At 40.7% G+C, this 22431-nt stretch overlaps 1 protein-coding gene across 5 annotated transcripts in view; it reads left to right on the top strand.

The window, feature by feature from the left end:
- Positions 1-22431, top strand: part of LOC129859158 (dipeptidyl aminopeptidase-like protein 6) — a 344660-nt gene that overhangs the window by 118804 nt on the left and 203425 nt on the right. Inside the window, exon 1 of one of the 5 annotated variants that reach the window (XM_055928574.1) lies at positions 167-660. The exons of 2 other annotated variants lie outside the window; for them this stretch is intronic. In XM_055928574.1, the coding sequence (XP_055784549.1) occupies positions 607-660 (54 nt within the window). In that variant the 5' untranslated portion in view covers positions 167-606. Of the gene's footprint in view, positions 1-166; positions 661-20224; positions 21153-22431 lie in introns of those variants that run through there. 2 more of the 5 variants (XM_055928572.1, XM_055928570.1) reach the window with 2 other exon arrangements.

The raw sequence follows: 22431 nt of genomic DNA, 5'->3' as shown, positions 1-22431 counted from the left end.
AAAGAAAATAAAAAAAACACTTTTGGCTCACTAAAGTTGCTATCGTACACTCTTGACTGTGCATTCTGACAGATGCCTTTTCTATACCTAGCCCGCAGCTTAGGTGCTGAACCCACCAAAAAACAGTCCGTATCCTATGGGAAAGAGCTTTAAGTAGAGAGGGGGGAAGAGGGAGGAAAACAAGGGTGTGAGTCAAGAGTTGGAGGAAAGGACTTGGATAGACAGAGACGGATAGACCAAGCGAGGGAATCGAGAGTCGATAACAAGGTTCGAGAGACTGGGGGAGAGAGTGAAAGAGGGATGGAGAAAGAGCTAGAGTGGGAGAGAGCGAGAGAAAAAGGGGGGAGCAGGAAAGAATACTAGTAGCGAGAGGCTAAAACACACACACACATTCCAAAGACAGGAGCCTTGTCGTGGTGTGATTGTTTCACTGGAGAGAGAAAGTACAGCTTAGAGTGTTCCAGCCAGCAGGGGGTTCCTGAGTGTATGTGTCTGTTTGAGAGAGGGCTACGCTAATCTTCCCACTCCACACCGAAGACTTCAATCACACGGAGGGAGAGGGAGGCAGAGGAGTGCTTTTTGAAGAACCCTGTGTTCGAATCAGCCATGCTAATAGTTACGCAGATGCAACAGAATGCCACCTGCTCTAAATCAGAAAAGGTAAGGGCTCACCCTAACCTATATATTGTAACATTGAGCTTTCTTTAATTGTTCTGTGCTCTTTAATTGTGGAGTTGTAAGTTATTGCATATTGAAAATATTGCTTGTTCTCTTATGATTACTACATGAAAATGATTTGCACCATCACACCTTTCTTAATGACAATCATAAGCGCTAGTTTTTGCCGTATTCACTCAATGTGCATGCAAAGGCGATGGAGTTCAAATGGGGTGATATATTTTCCATTGGCATAGCCTGGAGAGGAGTGGACAGCTCTTCAATAAGTCGAGGTGCAGCCAAAAAAGTACAAGAAAATCCAAGAAAATGGAGCATATCACTTGCTCACTATTAAAAAATATTTTATTATGCTTTTTGAGTTAAATTATATTCAGCTTTTAATTATGAGCAAGAGTCACACCTTGATACATTTGGCATAGCTAGGCACCAGAGTGTGACGCAGGAGCTTTTTGCATTTGGCACGGTCATGGGCAGGTGTACCCCTTAGTGATAGCCTTCATAACTCTCCTCCCTTTCTCAAGGCTCCTGGAGGTCAGAGTTCAGTCAGGGGCTTGAGCTGCCTTGTTAAATCATCCACAGTCCTATTTATGTATTTATCTGCTTATTTGGGCCCCTCTTTGTCTCGACGTAATGATTCAGGACTGCCGTGTATTAGCATTTTTACTCTCTTTATGGTGGTGAGTCTTATGGAGTTCTCTCTAGTTGGTTGGACTTTCAATCCTTTTCTTGTGAAAGTGATTCAGTAGATTGGTTTGGAGACTGAGATGTAGTTTTGAGCCACAATCCTGTGTTTCAACTCAATGGGAGCCCCGCCATGTTGGTTTATAGCAGAACAAGTAACATTGTTGGGATATGTTACCACTCTCCAATTCATAGATAGAGCTATGTATGTAAAGACTGACAGTCCATGAGATTACATTTATTTAAATTTTTTGTAAGTTTCAACAAATCTATAAATGTGTTTTCTATGTATTGGATCTTCTTGTCCAGCTCCTGTTATTAATTTGGATGTGCTTAAAAACCCTTTCATTTCTTGGCCAGACAACCATGATGTTGCTTCCATCCACGTAGTAGGTTCTGTAGTGTTAATATGTCACTAATGTGATCAACCAGGATCCACTGCATGGCATCCCGTTTGTTCTTAAACCTGGGTTCACGGCTTTGGTACTACTGAGATCAGGGGTGTATTCACTCCGCAAACTCTGCTGTAAAACTTTTCTTAGACTGAAGAAAAACAGGGATGGGCCTACCAGAATGTGTCCAATAGAAACTCTTGTTTTACCCTGTTTGCTTTCGTTTGGTTTGTAAGTGGTTTGCGTAATCAATACACCCCAGATGACTTCGAGCCCGATGGCAGCCTGATGTAATATGGCGAGGCCTGTAGGTTATTGATGTGCCAGCTTTAATACAAAGCTTCACATTCCCCCCCTCTTACCTTCCCGAGCGAGTAACATCATTCCTTTTTTGTTAAGACGTTTCATTTCCCAGCTAATGTGTCTAATTCCACTCGGTCTCTCTCACGCTACAGTACTCCAAGCCTTTGTCCCCATGAAATATAGTGCCCCAGCTCAGACGGAGATCTTTCTCTTTGAACAATGATCATGCTTTAACTCCGAGGTGGGGAGAAGTCCCGGGTTTAGAGACGTTCGTTGATGGTTTATTTGGGAGTGGAACGTGGTGATGTATTCTGGGATGAGGAATTGTGGTTGTTATGTAGTCGTTTGGAATTGAGATGGTTTCTGCTAGGGTGGACGGATGCAGGACTAGATGTGGCTATTGACGGCCAGTGTCGTAGGGCAGCATTTCCCAAACCTCTCCTCAGTTACCTTCAGCCTTTACATGATCTATTTGAGAACTAGCTGGTTCAACTTGTCAACTAATCATAGTCAAGCCCTTTACTAGTCCAATCAAATCAAATCAAATTGTATTGGTCATATACACATTGTCAGCAGATGTTAATGCGAGTATAGCGAAATGCTTGTGCTTCTAGTTCCGATAGTGCAGTAATATCTAACAACTAGCTAATACACACAAATCTAAAGGGGTGAATGAGAATATGTACATATAAGTATATGGATGAGCGATGGCTGAGCGGCATAGGCAAGGTGCAGTAGATGGTATAAAATACAGTATATACATGTGATATGAGTAATGTAAGATATGTAAACATCATTAAAGTGGCATTGTTTAAAGTGACTAGTGATCAATTTATTAAAGTGTCCAGTGATTGGGTCTCAATGTAGGCAGCAGCCTCTCTGAGTTAGTGATTGCTGTTTAGCAGTCTGATGGCCTTGAGATAGAAGCTGTTTCTCAATCATGTGTGCTGGTCAGGTGTACTAGGTGTTCCGATGCCATGCATTAAAATGCGTGTCATGCATTGAAACGCGTATCTTTCTTGTGGATTTCTTTTGCAAAATAACTATAAATTAACAGATTTATATTCAAACAATTGTCAACATGTAACGTCAAATTAAGGTGTTGGACGTTCACTGTATTTTCAAGGGACAATAGCAGATCTATTTCGCTTCAGAGAAGTACCTCATTGTTCCCTCGTTGGTGCCTAGCTTCTAAATAACGTTAGCTAGCTATTAAGCTAGCCAGGTTACCTTAGCAGCTTGTACACAGCCCGGCTAGGACCCCTGATTGTCCCCAGAGCGTGACTGTTTGGATACCTGCTGTTTGCTGCTGTTTCCATCTGCCCTGTGACCTTCCCAATCTGGAACTGCTTGGATTAACAACAGCGTAGCCTACATTGGTAGCCTACATTGCTACCATGACAAAGACCAAAGCCAGTATGAGTACCGTTGAGGACAGTGGTGTCTCTATCACAGGTGAATTCACCTTTTAAATGAACAAAAAGAGTTCTACATGCAGTTGTTACAACAACAAGAAAATAGCTTCAAGTGTTTTATCCAAATACTGATGGAGTCAACTAATAAAATAATGGATGATCTGACCAGAGAGGTCCAGGACCTGAAGAACAGTTTATAGTTCTCCCAGGATCAGCTCAATGAGTTTAAACAGGAGAACAGCAAGATGAAAAATATATGTAAGTTATTGACAAAGGACATCAGTTCTATATGTGAATCCATGATAACAATGACAGAGAAATCTGATTTATCTTGAGGGACAATCAAGGATCGCAGAATCTCCACATGAGACCTGGACAGAGTCTGAGGACAAAATGAGGGAAATGATCAATGGGGAATTTGAAGATGGATCACAGGAAGATTGAGGTGTAGCGCGCCCACAGGACTGGAAAACCCACCACCGGCCCAGGTGCCAGGCCCAGGACGATAGTAGTCAAATTCCTGATGTTCAAGGACAAGGTAGCTGTTCCGGAAAGAGCCAAGAACTTGACAAGAACATACATCTTCCTCAACAAGGACTATCCCGAAGCTGTGCGCCAGAAGAAGAAAAAACTTATCCCAGCCATGAAAGCTGCCAGAGCGCATGGGGACATTGCTTACATCCACTATGACAGACTCATTGTCCACCCTCCCAAACTCTTCCCAAAAGCCTGGAAGGGATGACAGAGCCAAGCCTGTGGGTTTCATAGGTTAAACCCCGCAGCACACACACACACACACACACACACACACACACACACACACACACACACACACAAACACACACACACACACACACACACACACACACACACCAACTGATTGATGGACTGCTGAAGAATGTTTTTTTTCTTGCTTTGTTTGTTCTTTTCCATAATTATGTCTATGTCTATAAGCTACCCAGGAAATGGCTAAAATGAAATCAATAACTTGCTAACATCCGATAACGTTCATATGTTAGCAATTTCTGAGACTCACTTAGATAATTCCTTTGAGATAGCACTAGCAATACACAGGTGCACCTTGTGTTTGAGACTAAGCTTTGTCACACAACACAATACCACAGATGTCTCAAGTTTTGAGGGAGTGTGCATTTGGCATGCTGACTGCAGGAGCTGTTGCCAGAGAACTGAATGTTTAGGGGGGGGTGGTGAGGCATATTTATGTCTGTAATAAAACCCTTTTGAGGGAAAAACTCATTCTGATTGGCTGGACCTGGCTCCCCAATGGGTGGGCCTAGGCCCCCCCTTGCCCAGTCATGTGAAATCTATAGATTAGGGCCTAATTAATTAATTTCAATTTACTGATTCCCTTATATGAACTGTAACTCAGTGAAATCTTTGAAATTGTTGCATTTATATTTTTGTTCAGTATACCATCTACAGAAGAGACGGGTGTTGTTGTATCAGTGGAAGCTGCTGAGGGGAGGACAGCTCATAATAATGTCTGGAATGGAGTGAATGGTATGGCATCAAATACATTGATTTATTTGATACCGTTACGCTAATTCCGCTCCAGCCATTACCACTAGCCGGTCTCCCCAATGAAGGTGCCACCAACCGCCTGTGTGCTGTATATATTCAGAGGCATATCCCTGTAATGTTTAGAGAGGATCTCATGTCAAGTGTTATTAGAGTGCTGTGGTTGCATGTTCACCTGCCTCATCTAAAGCCTATTCTTTTAGGTTGCTGCTGTAGGCCACCAAGTGCTAACAGTCAGCATCTAGATAATGTGTGTGAAATACTTGATTTTGTATGTGGGTCTTTCTATAAATAATGCGGCCAATGTGTGACATTGGGATCATCATTTCAAAATGTTTTGAAACAAAAGTAAAAATGATTTTCATGCAGTTTCACGTGTACTTAGAGGAATAGAAGTGAATATATGCAAATTGGCCCATAACTCCACCTATACAACAACATAGACCTAGGACTATACATCTTTGAAGCAGGGTTCATACACACATTGACAAGTCAAATTCAAGCACTTAATTGTAATTTTCAAGGACTAATAATTTATATAATTGTACATACCCCAAGTTGGCCGGGGTAGGCCATCATTGTAAATAAGAATTTGTTCTTAACTGACTTGCCTAGTTAAATAAAATAAACATATAAGGCATAATATAGAATAACTACCTCATCTCTGTATCTCAGTTGAGCAGTGAATTTCAAATACAGATTCATTCCCCAAAAGAATCTATGGCAAGACTTGTAAATGGTTGTCCAACAATGGTCAATGACCAATTTGACAGAGCTTGAAGAATTTTGAAAAGAATAATGGGAAAATATTGTACCATCCAGGTGTGAAAAGAGACATAGTTGTAATCGCTGCCAAAAGGGGAAACTAACGCATATTGACTCAGGGGTATGAATACTTATGTAAATGAGATTTCTGTATTTAATTTTCAACACATTTGCAAAAAATTCTATAAACATGTTTTCACTTTGTCATTATGTGGTATTGTGTGTAGTTGGGTGAGAAAAAAAATATATTTAATCAATTTTGCATTCAGGCTGTTGCACAACAACATGTGGAATAAGTCAAGGGGTAGGAATACTTTCTGAAGGCACTGTACAGTATGTGGCCGACGCAGGCACATAATAAAGCCATGATTAGCGGTAGCATTAATCTCACCATTTGAATCTCACCATTGCTGTTTTTATAATGAGAAAGTGACCAAAAACCAGGTTCCTTTTTTTTTAATGGAAGGATTTGTATGGAAAGCCAAGTATAAGCCAAAATTAGATGTTGTCATCCTCATATTGACCACACATGGTTTTACCGCAACAGAGTAGCGCAACACTCTTCAATTGAAGCGGTGGGAAACAAACGAAAGTGGTCACATCTCTCACAAAAACGGATCAAATTTAAATCACGGATAATTATAAGGGAGCAGGAGAACTTATAAATTGGCTACAATAATTACAAGGACTTTTCAGGCACCAAATTGAGGAAATGTCTGATTTTCAAGGTACAGTAGGCCTATTCCAGTACTTCTGAGCTCCAAATTCAAGTTCACATATGCTACTTCAATTGTATTGCCCCTTGTATTGTTTAAAATTTCTCATGTTATTTCATTACCAGATGATATTATGAATAAGCCCACTAGGCTCTACAATTTTTTGTCATTATATGCAGAATAATTAATAGGAATAGTTAGGTACAACTGTTTTCACCGGCGTAACGAATGAGTCAGTAAAATATTCTGGACATTCCATGCGTTCCTTCTGGACATTCCATAGTGCACGCTATCACAAAAGCTGTTCGCCACTTGACTGTCATTCGTAAAATTCCTTCCTGGATCAGATGATGATGTGTGAAAATATCACAGTGTAACTAATCAGCTAGACACCAAATGGCATCAAACAAGTATTATGCATCATTATTGAAGAACCACATTGATGACAGTATCAATTTTGGTTTTAAGTATCAAAGTGAGGGATTCTTTCAGTTAGAAGCATTCAATTTTGCAATCACATTTCTAATTGTTTTATCATTTGTGTGCCCATGAAAACACTTTTTTTCTCCTTTCAGTTCCCGTAAGATAAGGAGACACGAAATGTTACGGAGTTACACTGCATTTCTGAGTTCTCTATACAAAAAACTGTCTGACAGGTAGACAAAATTCTTACAATGTTCAAGTTCAATGTCTAATTTAACTGATTTAATGCTTAATAAATGATATAACGACAACTTACGCAGTTTTGTCACACGATTTTGGACAAATCCGTCAAGACACCAACCATGATAAAGGGTTAAACACAGGTTTTAAATCAACTCGGGAATTGATCTATGATCCCCCCCTTACAGTGCCTTCGGAAAGTATTCAGACCCCTTCGCTGTTCCAAAATTTTGTTACGTTACAGCCTTATTCTAAAATTGATCATTAGCCGGGGATCCTAGTATAAATGTAATCCCCCCTGAAAAAAGGTGTGCTAGTCAGGTGGGTGTTAGTTCAGGGTTGCAAGAACATTGTGAAACGTCTCAGGGTCCGCTAGGTGAAGTTTGAGAAACACTGCTATAGGGTTCCCTCTGTTCAGTTTAATGCTGTATTCCATCCAGAAATGGTCTGTACAGAGAGGAGCTCTGGATTGTGAAGAAAATTACTGTGGAGTGGAAATCACAAAAGGTCATTATTGATTGTTTTCTCTCATTATAAAATGACAGATGGTGTAAAATGTAAGACGTATCAACTGATAGAATTTGAACAAGGGGATTTTCTCAGAGGACTTTTGTCTCCCAGACAGATTTCTCGTGGCTTTTATAGTCATAATTCTTCACAAACAAATCAATAGTGACTTTAAGCCTGTTGCTTTTGTTGTCACTCACACAACCCTTTCCTTCTCCTGGCCTGAATACCATGTGAAAAAGCAAGGCAGAAGAAATCAAATGCATTGATTTTTTCAAAGTAAAGCGTTGGCTAAAGTTTTAAGGCCAATTACATCGTCTTTGAGTCAAGAATTTGACGTGACTCGCTACCATAACAAATTAAAAATCCGTCAGAAAATGGATTAAGTTTTGGGGTGTAATTACAAAGCTTTAAACAAGTATGGATCTTTAAGCTGCGGCTAGACGTGCTTCTAGTAAGCTGAGGTCTGTGTGAGTGTGTTAGAGGTCTTTACGGGTCCACCTGAATACCTGAGACCCGACCCGGGACACAAGCGGGTCCTGGTCCAAAATTCTACTTTTTCCCTCGGGCCGGGTTCTTTTTGATTGTCATCGGGTCTTGGCTCTATGTAACTACAACTGATAGACCTGAGTGGACCATGGCTCTGCATAGCCTATAGCATATTTATTTTATGCTAATAAGGTTAATTTATTGATTTTTTATTGGCCTAGCCAACATATAAAGACATATTTGTCAACCAGAAGAGCTACAGTTGAAGTCAGAAGTTTACATAGACCTTAGCCAAATACATTTAAACTCAGTTTTTCACAATTCTTGACATTTAATCCTAGTAAAAATTCCCTGTTTTAGGTCAGTTAGGATCACCACTTTATTTTAAGAATGTGAAATGTCAGAATAATAGTAGAGATTTATTTCAGCTTGTATTTCTTTCATCACATTCCCAATGCGTCAGAAGTTTACATACACTCAATTAGTATTTGGTAGCATTGCCTTTAATTTGTTTTACTTGGGTCAATCATTTTGGCTAGCCTTCCACAAGCTTCCCACAATAAGTTGGGTGAATTTTGGCACATTCCTCCTGACAGAACTGGTGTAACTAAGTCAGGTTTGTAGGCCTCCTTGCTCGCACGCACCTTTTCAGTTCTGCCCACAAATTTTCCATAGGATTGAGGTCAGGGCTTGTGATGGCCACTCCAATACCTTGACTTTGTTGTCCTGAAGCCATTTTGCCCATTTGGAAGACCCATTTGCGACCAAGCTTTAACTTCCAGACTGTTGTCTTGAGATGTTGCTTCAATATATCCACATAATTTTCCTACCTCATGATGCCATCGATTTTGTGAAGTGCACCAGTCCCTCCTGCAGCAAAGCACCCCCACAACATGATGCTGCCACCCCCGTGCTTCACGGTTGGAATCGTGTTCTTCGGCTTGCAAGCATCCCCCTTTTTCCTCCAAACATAACGATGGTCATTATGGCCAAAAAGTACGATCTTTGTCCCCATGTGCAGTTGCAAACCGTAGTCTGACTTTTTTATGGCAGTTTTGTAGCAGTGGCTTCTTCCTTGCTGAGCAGCCTTTCAGGTTATGTTGATATAGGACTCGTTTTACTCTGGATATAGATACTTTTGTACCTGTTTCCTCCAGCATCTTCACAGGTCCTTTGCTGTTGTTCTGGGATTAATTTGCACTTTTCACACCAAAATACGTTCATCTCTAGGAGACAGAACGCGTCACCTTCCTGAGCAGTATGACGGCTGTGTGGTCCCATGGTGTTTATACTTGCGTACTATTGCTTGTATAAATGAACGTGGTACCTTCAGGCGTTTGGAAATTGCTCCCAAGGATGAACCAGACTTGTGGAAGTCTACAATTTGTTTTCTGAGGTCTCGGCTGTTTTTCTTTTTATTTTCCCATGATGTCAAGCAAAGAGGTACTGAGTTTGAAGGTAGGCCTTGAAATACATCCACAGGTACACCTCCAATTGTCCAATTGACTCATGATGTCAATTAGCCTATCAGAAGCTTCTAAAGACATGACATAATTTTCTGGAATTTTCCAAGCTGTTTAACCTTTCTAGGACACACGTTCCGCTAGCGGAACCTCTCGACAACATTCCACTGAAAAGGCAGCACGGGAAATTCTAAAATATTTTTTTGAAATATGTAACTTTCACACATGAATAAGTCCAATAGAGCAAATGAAAGATACACATCTTGTTAATCTACCCACCGTGTCCGATTTAAAAAGAAAAATGCTTTACAGCGAAAGCACAACATATGATTATGTTAGATTACTGCCAAGTCCAAAAAACACACAGCCATTTTCCCAGCCAAAGATAGGAGTCACAAAAAGCAGAAATAGAGATAAAATTAATAACTAACCTTTGATTATCTTCATCAGATGACACTCATAGGACATCATGTCACACAATACATGTAGGTTTTGTTCGATAATGTGCATATTTATATCCAAAAATCTCAGTTTACATTGGCGCCATGTTCAATAATGCCTCCAAAATATACGGAGAAATTGCAGAGAGCCACATCAAATAACAGAAATACTCATCATAAACTTTGATGAAAGATACATGTTTTACATAGAATTAACGATACACTTGTTCTTAATGCAACTGATTTCAAAAAAACTTTACGGAAAAAGCAAACCATGCAATAATCTGAGACGGCGCTCAGATAGAAACAAAATTTCTCCGCCACGTTGGAGTCAACAGAAATACAAAATTAAGTTATAAATATTCTCTTACATTTCATGATCTTCATCAGAATGCACTCCCAGGAATCCTAATTCCACAATAAATTGTTGTTTTGTTCGTTGATGTCCATTATTTATGTCCAAGTAGCTACTTTTGTTAGCACGTTTAGTACACATATCCAAACGGTCGTGCAGGTCCAGGCGAACTTCGGACGAAAACTTCAAAAAGTTATATTACAGGTCGAATAAACTTGTCAAACTAAGTATAGATTCAATCTTTAGGATGTTGTTATCATAAATATTCAATAACGTTCCAACCGGAGAATTCCTTTGTGTCTATAGAAGTAATGGAACGCAAGTCGATATCATGTGGAATGCGCGTGACCAGGACCTGGCTCTCTGCCAGACCACTGACTCAAACAGCTCCCATCCGGCTCAACATCACAGTAGAAACTTCATTCAACGTTCTACAGACTGTTGACATCTAGTGGAAGCCGTAGGAAGTGCAAACAGATCCATATCCCACTGGGATTTCAATAGGCGATGAGTTGAAAATTGACCAGCCTCAGAATTCCCACTTCCTGTTTATATTTTTTCTCAGGTTTTTGCCTGCCATATGAGTTCTGTTATACTCACAGACATCATTCAAACAGTTTTAGAAACTTCAGTGTTTTCTATCCAATAGTAATAATAATATGCATATATTAGCATCTGGGACAGAGTAGGAGGCAGTTCACTCTGGGCACGCTATTCATCCAAAGTGAAAATGCTGCCCCCTATCCCTAAAAAGTTAAAGGCACAGTCAACTTAGTCTATGTAAACTTCTGACCCACTGGAATTGTGATTTAAGTGAGATAATCTGTCTAAACAATTGTTGGAAGAATTACTTGTCATGCACAAAGTAAATGTCCTCACCGACTTAGTTTGTTAACATGAAATTTGTGGAGTGGTTGAAACACTTAGGTTGGAGTCATTAAAACTCGATAATGTAAACTTCCGACTTCAACTGTATAAGAAAATTGAGGAGAGCGCATACCTCAACTTAATTAGGTCTATACTCAATAGCCTAACTGTTAAATGTGCCAGGCTTTATAAATCATATATATCTACAGAAATATGACAGATCATGCTTCTGTTGCCTGTTTGAGTATTTGTTTAATTGCCTGATGCCGTGAGCACCAAGACTCATGCAACGGAAAAATTTTGGATAAAGCCATTTCACAGATTTGGCTGTTTTTAATCTTTGCTATGCTATAATAAAGTCTTTATTATTTGTGTTGTTTACATTGTTTCAAACAGGCAGAAAAATGATAGTGTAATATAGCAGCACCTGTTTGTCATACATATGCAACTTTTGCTCCTATACCCTCCTTTTCTTGATCTCCTTATTGTTATTATTACAATTATTATGATCATCATTATAATAATAAGTAATGTAGTTGTCGTTAGTAGGCTTTGTATAGTAGCCTTGTGTAACCACCATCGAGCTGTAGGCCTAAGAGTGCATCCTGTTTAGTCTTAATAACTGTAACTTAGTTAGGCCTATATTTCAATATGTAGGCTACTGTATCAATCAATCATTCATTTGTTCATGCCATCAAACAGCAAATGAGACATTCATGCTTTGAAATGCAATCAAGCATTTTAGTTTTAAAATTAAATAACAAAGGGAGCTTTGGTACACTTATTTATTTAGTGTTGTTTATACTGTTCCTGTTAATGTTAATTTAGTGTTGTTTATACTGTTTACTGTTAATGTTTTTTATATTGTCATCTAACAGCAACTGTTTGGCACATAATACTCACTCAACAATTGCTCCTATACCCTTCTTTTTCATGATCTCCAGTAGTTTCCACAACTAAGTCAAATGTCTTCCACAGATCTGACTTCCCTTTTCCCTCCTGAGCAACCAGTAAACATTCGCCAATTTCGAGTTTCTTTTCCACGTCTTCCGCATCCATTTTGCTGTCATGTGTTACTCTGTTCGGAGTTTGTTATAACCAATTTATTTATGTGATTATGACAGGCTATAGCTCAGGCCCTATTGGTCACATGCATGCAATGCTTACATGTTTCACATAAAGAGAGCAAGGGTTGAGCGAGTAGGGAATGTTTTTCCTAAACAAATTAGAGATTTCGATAACTTTTCAGTCAGAAACAATTAAGAAAGAAAATGGCTGAAATGAAGTAGCAGCTTCAGCATGAAAGCGCAATAAACACTTGCTGTGCTGCCTTTGAGCTGCAGTATTGAGGAGAGCGAGACAACATTGGCCAGTCACTCTAATTTTTTTAAACAGTATGACCATTGGGATCTTGAGTCATTTGTGTGTCTTAATTACTTAATCACACAGTCTGCTTAAAACATCAGACGAGCTCAGTGCATATGTAGTTGGTTTTATTCAAACACATAGTGTGTAGCTGTCTATATATGGAAAAATACTTTCAACAATTAGACCAATCGATTGGTTGAAAGAACAGGACGACTCTCGGTATAGCAAGATTTATTTTAGTCGTAGACAAACCTAATATGCTCAGTAAGGAAAACTGAACAAAGCGTCTTTGAACAATTTAAACCGTATCTGTACAGTTATTTAAGTGGCTATTCTTTGGAAACATTTTAGTTCGTTTATAGGATAGTGGGAGATAACGGAAATGTATTTTTCTCCCATCCTTGTGCTGGCAAATTACCTACATCTCGCTCTCCAATGTTTCCCCCCACACACAATCCCTCCCTTTCTGTCGTCTAACTTTCCCTGGGTATTTATCTTTGCCATTTTAAAAAGGATTGGACTCAATTTGCCATGATTTTGACCCATCATTAAACTGCACAGTGGGCAAAAATTGTTTATTGAAACTTTTCCCCCGATTAGTCATTTATAAGATTTAGTTAATGATGGATGTACTGTTTTTATTCCATTAGAAATCTGAATACTGGTATTGGGCAAATGGAGGTGTCAATCAAACGGTGTTGTCCTTTGATTGGTCTAGGTGTGTTGGGGTTGTGGTAAAAACAATGACGGGACCTATTAATTTCACTGTTTGGCTTTTAGACCAACATCGTCAAGCTCCAGCACTTTCAATTTCCATATGTCATTCAAACAAGCCTCTGCTGATGCCCAAACACACTCTGAAAACACACACACACACACACACACACACACACACACACACACACACACACACACACACACACACAACAGTCGTTATACTTATTTGTCCCTTGCTGAGAAGATAAATGTGGCCAACTCTGTCAGGTACATTTCCAACAGCATGTCAGGTTCATGAAACATCACAGGAGCTTTACGGGGTGACATGGAACAGGCCCTATCAGGATTGCGGCGGCTAATTCAGTTTTTCCACTGTAACGCAGGGTGTACAGCAGTCCCAAATATCCTGGGTAATGGCAGTATTGATCCTCGACATCTGAAGCCAAGTAATAAAGGTTGAGGTGTGTGACAGCACACTGAGTGAGAGATGGGGCGTGGAGAAAAATGTGACGAGAGGATAAATTCATGGGCTTTTTCTCTCTCCCTCTCTGTCGCTCCTTCTCTCAGTCGCTCCTTCTCTCTCCCCTGCTGAGAAACCCTGTTCCATCCCTTTCAATCGTTTTTTTTTTTTCAGGTCAAACCCTTTTGATACTTTTCCTCAAGTTCCAACTTTTTGAACTTCCTTTGAGGAAATTTAACTTTTATTACTTACAATTAACTTTTTTTGCTGCCATCATTACTCACTGTATAAATTGCTACCGTAAAGACACTAATACTCACTGTATTAACTGCTACCATAAATACACTAATACTCACTGAATAAACTGCTACCATAAAGACCGTAAAGACACTAATACTCGCTGTAGAAACTGCTACCGTAAAGACAATAATACTCACTGTATTAACTGCTACCGTAAAGACACTAATACTCACTGAATAAACTGATACCATAAAGACGCTAATACTCACAATATATACTGCTACCGTAAAGATGCTAATATTCACTGTATATACTGCTACCGTAAGGACACTAAAACTCACTATATACTGTGCATTCGGAGAGTATTCAGTCCCCTTCACTTTTTCCATTTTTTTTTATGTTAGAGCCTTATTCTAAAATGGAAGAAATTGTTTTTTCTCCCCTCATCAATCTACACTCAATACCCCATAATGACAAAGTAAAAACAGGTTTTTAGACATATATTTATTAACAATAAAAAACTGATATCACATATACATAAGTATTCAGCCCCTTACTCAGTACTTTGTTGAAGCACCTTTGGCAGTGATTACAGCCTTAAGTCTTCTTCGGTATGACACTACAAGCTTGGCACACCTGTATTTGGGGAGTTTCTCCCATTCTTCTCTGTAGATCCTCTCAAGCTCTGTCAAGTTGGATGGGGAGCGTTGCTGCACATCTATTTTCAAGTCTCTCCGGAGATGTTCGATCGGGTTCAAGTCCGGGCTCTGGCTGGGCCACTCAAGGACATTCAGACACTTGTCCCTGAAGCCACTCATGCGTTGTCTTGGCTGTGTGCTTAGGGTCGTTGTCCTGTTGGAAGGTGAAGCTTCGGCCCAGTCTGAGGTCCTGAGCGCTCTGGAGCAGGTTTTCATCAAGGATCTCTCTGTACTTTGCGCCGTTCATCTTTCTCTCGACCTGACTAGTCTCACGGTCCCTGCCACTGAAAAACAACACACACAGCATGATGCTGCCACCACCATGCTTCACCGTGGGGATGTTATTGGCCAGGTGATGAGCGGTGCCTGGTTTCCTCCAGACGTGACGCTTGGCATTCAGGCCAAAGAGTTCAGTCTTGGTTTCATTAGACCAAAGAATCTTGTTTCTCATAGACTGAGAGTCCTTTAGGTGCCTTTTGGCAAACTTCAAGAGGGCTGTCATGTGCCTTTTACTGGGGAGTGGCTTCCGTCTTGCCGCTCAACCATAAAGGCCTGATTGGTGAAGTGCTGCAGAGACGGTTGTCCTTTTGGAAGGTTTTCCCATCTCCACAGTGGAACTCTGGAACTCTGTCCGAGTGACCATCGGGTTCTTGGTAACCTCCATGACCAAGGCCCTTCTCCTCCTGTTGCTCAGTTTACCCGGGCAGCCAGCACTAGGAAGACTCTTGGTGGTTCCAAACTTTTTCCACTTAAGAATGATGGAGGCCACTGTGTTCTTGGGGACCTTCAAAGCTGCAGAATTTTTTTGGTACCCTTTCCCAGATCTGTACCTTGACGCTATGGACAATTCCTTCGACCTCATGGCTTAGTTTTTGCTCTGACAACTGTGGGACCTTATATAGACAGGTGTGTGCCTTTCCAAATCATGTCAAATCAATTGAATTTACCACAGGTGGACTCCAATCAAGTTGTAGAAACATCTCAAGGATGGTCAGTGGATACAGGATGCACCTGAGGTCAATTCCGAGTCTCATAGCAAAGGGTCTGAGTACTTATGTAAATAAAGTAATAAATTAGCAAAAAATTCTAAATACCTGTTTTGCATTGTCATTATGGGGTATTGTGTGTTGATTGATGAGGAGAAACATGTCTTATTTAAATCAATTTTAGAATAAGGCTGTAACGAAACAAAATATGGAAAAAGTGAAGGGGTCTGAATACTTTCCGAATGACACTAATACTCACAGAATATACTCCTACCGGGAAGACACCAATACTCCCTGTACCTACAGGTGCAATCAAATGAGTCCGTCACTGGTGATGGAGACAATGAATGAGCCTTCTGAAACCCACCCTCGGCAGTGCGATAATATTCTGTACCATCAATCTTTGACTCATTAAACCCAATAGAAGAGTTTCACTGCGGACAGCAGAGAGCATCCATTGGGAGAAATTACTAGTTATAACATTGCATCTATAATAGAGCCTTATTTTCTGAATCAGGCAGGAGTAGAGTAGGTGTTTTAGTAATTGTTTGGATGCACAGTTATTGTGTTTGGCTGATAACATTTGGCTTTTTCCCATGTTTAAATGCACAGTTAATGGAATCAGTAGACCTATCCAATTTCTTATTAACAAGGACAGAGAACTTGCGCAATGAATTTCAACTGGGATTGAAAGAAGTTTCTCTCTCACAGTAAGGACCATAGTCAACGTTGTTGAGTGTTCATTGTATTACTGAATTCATTTTATTTCTGTATTTGGTAGTCTTATATGACATTGAATTGAGCCCATCTCTCATCTAACCATTGGGCTTTCTTTGTGCTGTCATTCATGGTAACAGGGTGATTGGCCACCCTGAGTTGTGTGTGTCCGTCATCCATTAACTGTCAAAGAGCTGCCACTGCTGACTAGAACACAGTGGTTGTTTGGGAACACCACGCATGAGGGCCCCCAATATCCTAACCTCCCTAGGAGCCAGGGCCCTTATCCCTCCATATCCCCAGTTTGGGAGACATGGATCCCCAATCTGCTACTGTCTGGAATAGCTGCATTCCTTGGGGAGACAGTAGGCTTGATGTGTGTAGCTCATAATGCAGAGCAGAATCAGCCAATCTCTGTTTTTCTGTATGTGTGTATGTATCAGATTTGCATGTAGTACACTGTCACTGATAGATGATACATTGAGGAAAATATACTGAACAAAAATATAAATGCAACATGCAACAATTTTAAAAGATTTTACTGAGTTATCAGTGACTCGTATAAGGAAATCAGTCAAGTTAAATACATTATTTAGGCCCTAATACATGACTGGGAATACAGATATGCAACTGTTGGTCACAGATACTTTAAAAAAAGGGCGTGGATCAGAAAACCTGTCAGTATCTGGTGTGACCACCATTTGCCTCACATCTCCTCCGTATAGAGTTGATCAGACTGTTGATTGTGGCCTGTGGAATGTTGTCCCACTCTTCAATGGTCATGCTAAATTGATGGATATTGGTGGGAACTGGAACGCGCTGTCATACACGTTGATCCAGAGCTTCCCAAACATGCTCAATTGGTGACATGTCTGGTGAGTATGCAGGCCATAGAAGAACTGAGACATTTTCGGCTTCCAGGAATTGTGTACAGTTCCTTGTGACATATGGCTGTGCATTATCATGCTGAAACATTTTATTATTATTTTTAATTTATTTCACCTTTATTTCACCAGGTAGGCTAGTTGAGAACAAGTTCTCATTTACAACTGCGACCTGGCCAAAATAAAGCAAAGCAGTGCAACACAAACAACAACACAGTTACACATGGAATAAACAAATATACAGTCAATAATACAATAGAAAAAGTCTATATACAATGTGTGCAAATGAGGTAGGACAAAGGAGGTAAGGCTATAAATAGGCCATAATAGGCCATAGGGGCGAAATAATTACAATATAGCAATTAAACACTGGAGTGATAGATGTGCAGAAGATGAGTGTGCAAGTAGAGATACTGAGGTGATGGCGGGGGATGAATGACATGACAATAGACCTCAGGCTCTCGTCGCAGTATCTCTGTGCATTCAAATTGCCATAGATAAAATGCAATTGTGTTCGTTGTCCATAACTTATGCCTGCCCATACCATAACCCCACCACCACCATGGAGCACTCTGTTCACAACGTTGACATCAGCAAATTGCTCGCCCAAATGACGCCATACACATAGTCTGCGGTTGCAAGGCCGATTGGACATACTGTCAAATTCTCTAAAACAACATTGGAGGTGGCTTATGGTAGAGTAATGAACATTAAATTATCTGGCAACAGCTCTGGTGGACATTCGTGCAGTTAGCATGCCTATTGCATTCTACCTCAACACTTGAGACATCTGTGGCATTGTGTTGTGTCACAAAGCTGCACATTTTAGTGTAGCTTTTATTGTCCCCAGCACAAGGTACACCTGTGTAATGATCATGCTGTTTAATCTGCTTCTTGGTATGCCACACCTCTCAGGTGGATGGATTATTTTGGCTAAGGATAAGGGCTCACTAACAGGGATGTAAACAAATTTGTGCACAAAATTTGAGAGAACATTTCTGGAATCTTTTTTTTCAGCTCATGAAACATGGGACCAACACTTTACGTGTTGCATTTATAATTTTGATCAGTGTATGTGGGTGGATATGGGGGAATATTTTACAACCGGGAATGAAAAGTAAGAAATGTAAATGTACATAAAAATACCATTATCCATCCACTAGGTGCCAGTGTTGGTTTGTTTTTGGGAAACTGCTTGTTGTTTCCTGTCCACCAGACTATAATGAAGAGGCGTGGATGTGTCCTGTTTGCTCAGGCAATGGGCTGGTGTGCATAGAGTAGGTTAAGCTGTTGTCTGAGGCAAATACACTCCATGATGTGGCAGTTCTGTACCACGGGCAGTGGCAGCATCCTTGTCCTGTGCATGTTTCTGATTCGGCGTCACAGACAGTGACATCACTACCTGACCTTGCTTTTAACTACTGCTGTTATAGTACTCCTGACTCTAAACATGAACATAGAAAATGCCATCAATGGATAGCTGTAGACATGTTGCACCCAACAGTAACCTAAAGAATAAAGGGTTGGGCCTACTGTTGCTTTTACATTCTGTTTTCATTTAAATAAGTCATTAATACTTGATAATACCTTAAGCTTGTTATGACATAATTCCTGAGTGATGGTAACTAGACATGAGTCTTACTGTAGAAGTATCCCTATGGTTCTATGAATGGAAGGACCCTGCCCATTCTCTGTCTACTATTGAGATTTGAGTTGGCTCTCTAGAGCACAGCAGATAGGCCAATCCCTTCTCCCTTGATAACTACCATGCCTTGGATGCAGCAACGCCCTCTTTTTAAGCTCTATGGCTGAATCGTAACCCCACAGAGCCAGGGATTTAGTTGAATGTGAGGAGGAGATAGAATATATCCACCCTTAGCTACTGCACCGCAGGGTACTGCTGCTCAAAATGTAATCACATTTACCGTGTAGCCTATCCATATCACCAAGCCTAGCACTCCTTTCCCCATCTCACCCTCCCACAGGGAAGGTGTGTGTTTGCCATGTACAGTGTACCACCTGTGTTGTCTAATAACCTATCAAATAAACGTTAATGACTTACATTTTTGGGTGAATCTGAACACTTGTTGCATATGCATCATAGTCCCCGGCAGGTATGTTGTAGCAGCATGTATCATTTACAGAGCCCTTTGCGTATGCAAAACCCCTAGCACAGAGCAGAGACCCTTATTCCAGGATCTCCTGCCTGGAGTGTTCCGTATGCCATAGAGACAGCTAGGATAAGTTTAAGATGATTCTGGTCTCTCCCAGGTTCCCGCGGGAAAATAATATCCTTGTACGGTGCTGATGGGCGAGAGAGATATGTTCTGTGTATCCAATTACTCTTTGAGGCAATACAAGTCTAAATCAGCTTAAAACCTCTGCTCAGGAAATAGCTTTTGCAGTCGCAGCATTAGGCAGAATAGCAGTTTAAGCTTCATGGCACTTAGGCTATAGAATTATGCTCCATGCTCTGCTGCAGCTGCTTGCTGTGTGTATTTCTTAGAATGGCATCTAAATAGTTGATAGTACCCCGGTCCTAAAACTGTAGGCAATACATGCTGACTATTAATATCCAAGTGAAGTTATTGTAACTCGGCCAAAGATTTCTTTGATATGATGTGGTGTAAATGCCTTTGTGGCACATGGCTATCAATTGTGGATGCCCACAGTTGTGTGTATTTTTACTGTCCTTATAACTGATTTTCTATCGTTTTAGAATACTAATTTTACACAGTAATATAACTTTATTAACCGAATCGAATGACAATATAACCGTTTTATACATTTTTTCGACTTTCATAACCTTTATCTCACCTGCCGTTTCGCCACAGGGGGGCACTCTTGTACTATGGCACTCAGCACCGGTGGAGACGGTGAGGAAAATATAATGAACTCGGAAAACAGATTCCTTGTACCCATGCAATCTGCAAAGTGGTGATAATTCGTTTTGGGCTGACATAGCTCTGGTGTTTGTTTGTTTTTTCAGATATTGTCGCTTGGATAAGTGGGACAGAACACAAGGGCATCGTTCATCTAAGAGGTAGCCTAATGAGTGATGTGGTATTGAGAAGTCTTTGAACAGTTTGCTATCTGCGGTCACTTCTTATGCAGCAGAGCGAAAGAGAGAAAGAGGGAAGCATTGAAGCTACTCTCTCTTTCAGCTTCGGATAACCATCGCTTTGTATGCTGTAAATGATTCATATATTTTTTCGCAACCGATCATCTATTTCGGCCCAAGTTTGGAGGGTGCAGAAACCACATTGCGGATGCATCGAATGCAATCGAAAGGATCCCTATTCCCCAAACGGTTTGAAGGATGAAACTACGTGCTGTGAATTCAGAGTAAGACCTCAACTAATTTTGGCTCGTTCCTTTTGGACCTATCTGTATGATTGACTATCCTACAAACCTGAAATGGGACAATATATAATCGAATATATAATTTCACAATAATTTTGTCTGCTTGTTCGGGGCACTGATTCCGAGACTAAAAAGGATACCCGTGCCTATATATAAGTTTTAAACTAACACCGCGTCAATTAGACGACATCCCTTCACAGTTTCCCTATTGACATGCTGTAGGGTCTTTTCCCCCATATGGAATCATGGCTTCGATGTATCAGAGGTTCACGGGCAAGATCAACACCAATAGATCTTTCCCCAACCCACCTGAAGCTAGCCACCTACTCGGCGGGCAAACAGTTGAAGACGAGAATACCGTGAAGATCCCGCGCTTCTGTCAAGACGTACGGCCCCGTTTCCAATGCCAACAACAGAGAAGCGCATGTGGGGACGAAGAAGAGGATGTAAGAAACACATTTCGCCCCTCTGCATCCCTCCCTCTTTAGCCAGGCTCCCTTGTGCGCATCCAATCAAAATGTCATGGCGGCAGGGGGTTATGCATGCAGCAGATATTAAATTATTATCCCCGTGTACATAACTCACTGTCGTCATGGCATTTTTATTCAGAAGAGAAGAGTGGTTTTACATTACTTTATTATATGTCTTGTATACATAGGCTATATACTCAGTTCATCAAATGACCGACGATATATCACGTCAAAGGACACGTGTCAGTAAGAAACAGGCTCTGCGTAATTGTGTACAGTTATTGGAAGAGGGCGTTTCCGTGCAGTTTCTCGGTTACTGTCATGTATGTGGTCAGACGGTAGTTACTGTCCGAGTTGAATATTACTGTCTGTTCTTTATTGAACTGCCGCTAATGAACATTCTTCAGCTGTTTGTGGGCGAGTATCTAGGTCCAAAATTGCCTACGTTATTGAGCTGACAGATGGCGCGCACAAAATTATATCGGGGCTGGTGTAATTAGATTCGGCCAGGGGTTTTTATTTGCGAACATGGCGGCACAGTTTCAGCATTTTACCGCGTGAAGTTTTGCGCAGCGTCCTGTCTGTTTTTTTCTCTTGAAAATAATGTGATGTTGAGATGTGATGTGATGGAAATACACAGGAACAGTCAGGTTTTAACTACTGCATGATAGACCTAGATAAATGAGTATTAGGCCTGTGCTATGCTTATTCAATTTCACAGTCTTATTGATGTAAACCACCAGGATTTGTGATATCAATGACAACCATTCGAAGTCTGTCGTCGGGTCGCTTTAGCTCGTTAAAATTGTTTTACATTTCCACAATTGATGAACTTTTCAAAGTTTGTGGGAAAAAAAGTCACGTAAGGTCTATAAAGCATCTTATCGCCAAGACCCGCTCCGATTCACTGCCCGTGGTGCTCAATAACCCCATTTGGCTCCACATTGTGCTCCAGTTCAGTGTTGATTTCGCTGTCCAAGGTGCTGAAAACGTTATTCGCTCTACTCTCATCCACTATCCAAGGTGCTGAAATGTTGGTCACATAGCCGAGGAAATATACAGTACATAAGCAGTAGTATGTGGACACCTGCTCGTAGAACATCTCATTCCAAAAACATGGGCATTAAAATGGAGTTGGTCCCCCCTTTGCTGCAATAACAGCATCCACTCTTCTGGGAAGACTTTCCACTAGATGTTTGAACATTGCTGTAGGGACTTGCTTCCATTCAGCCACAAGAACATTGGTGAGGTCTGG

Source organism: Salvelinus fontinalis, chromosome 7 (assembly GCF_029448725.1).
Source record: "Salvelinus fontinalis isolate EN_2023a chromosome 7, ASM2944872v1, whole genome shotgun sequence".
Taxonomy (NCBI): domain Eukaryota; kingdom Metazoa; phylum Chordata; class Actinopteri; order Salmoniformes; family Salmonidae; genus Salvelinus; species Salvelinus fontinalis.
This window is presented reverse-complemented; position numbering and strand designations above follow the sequence as displayed.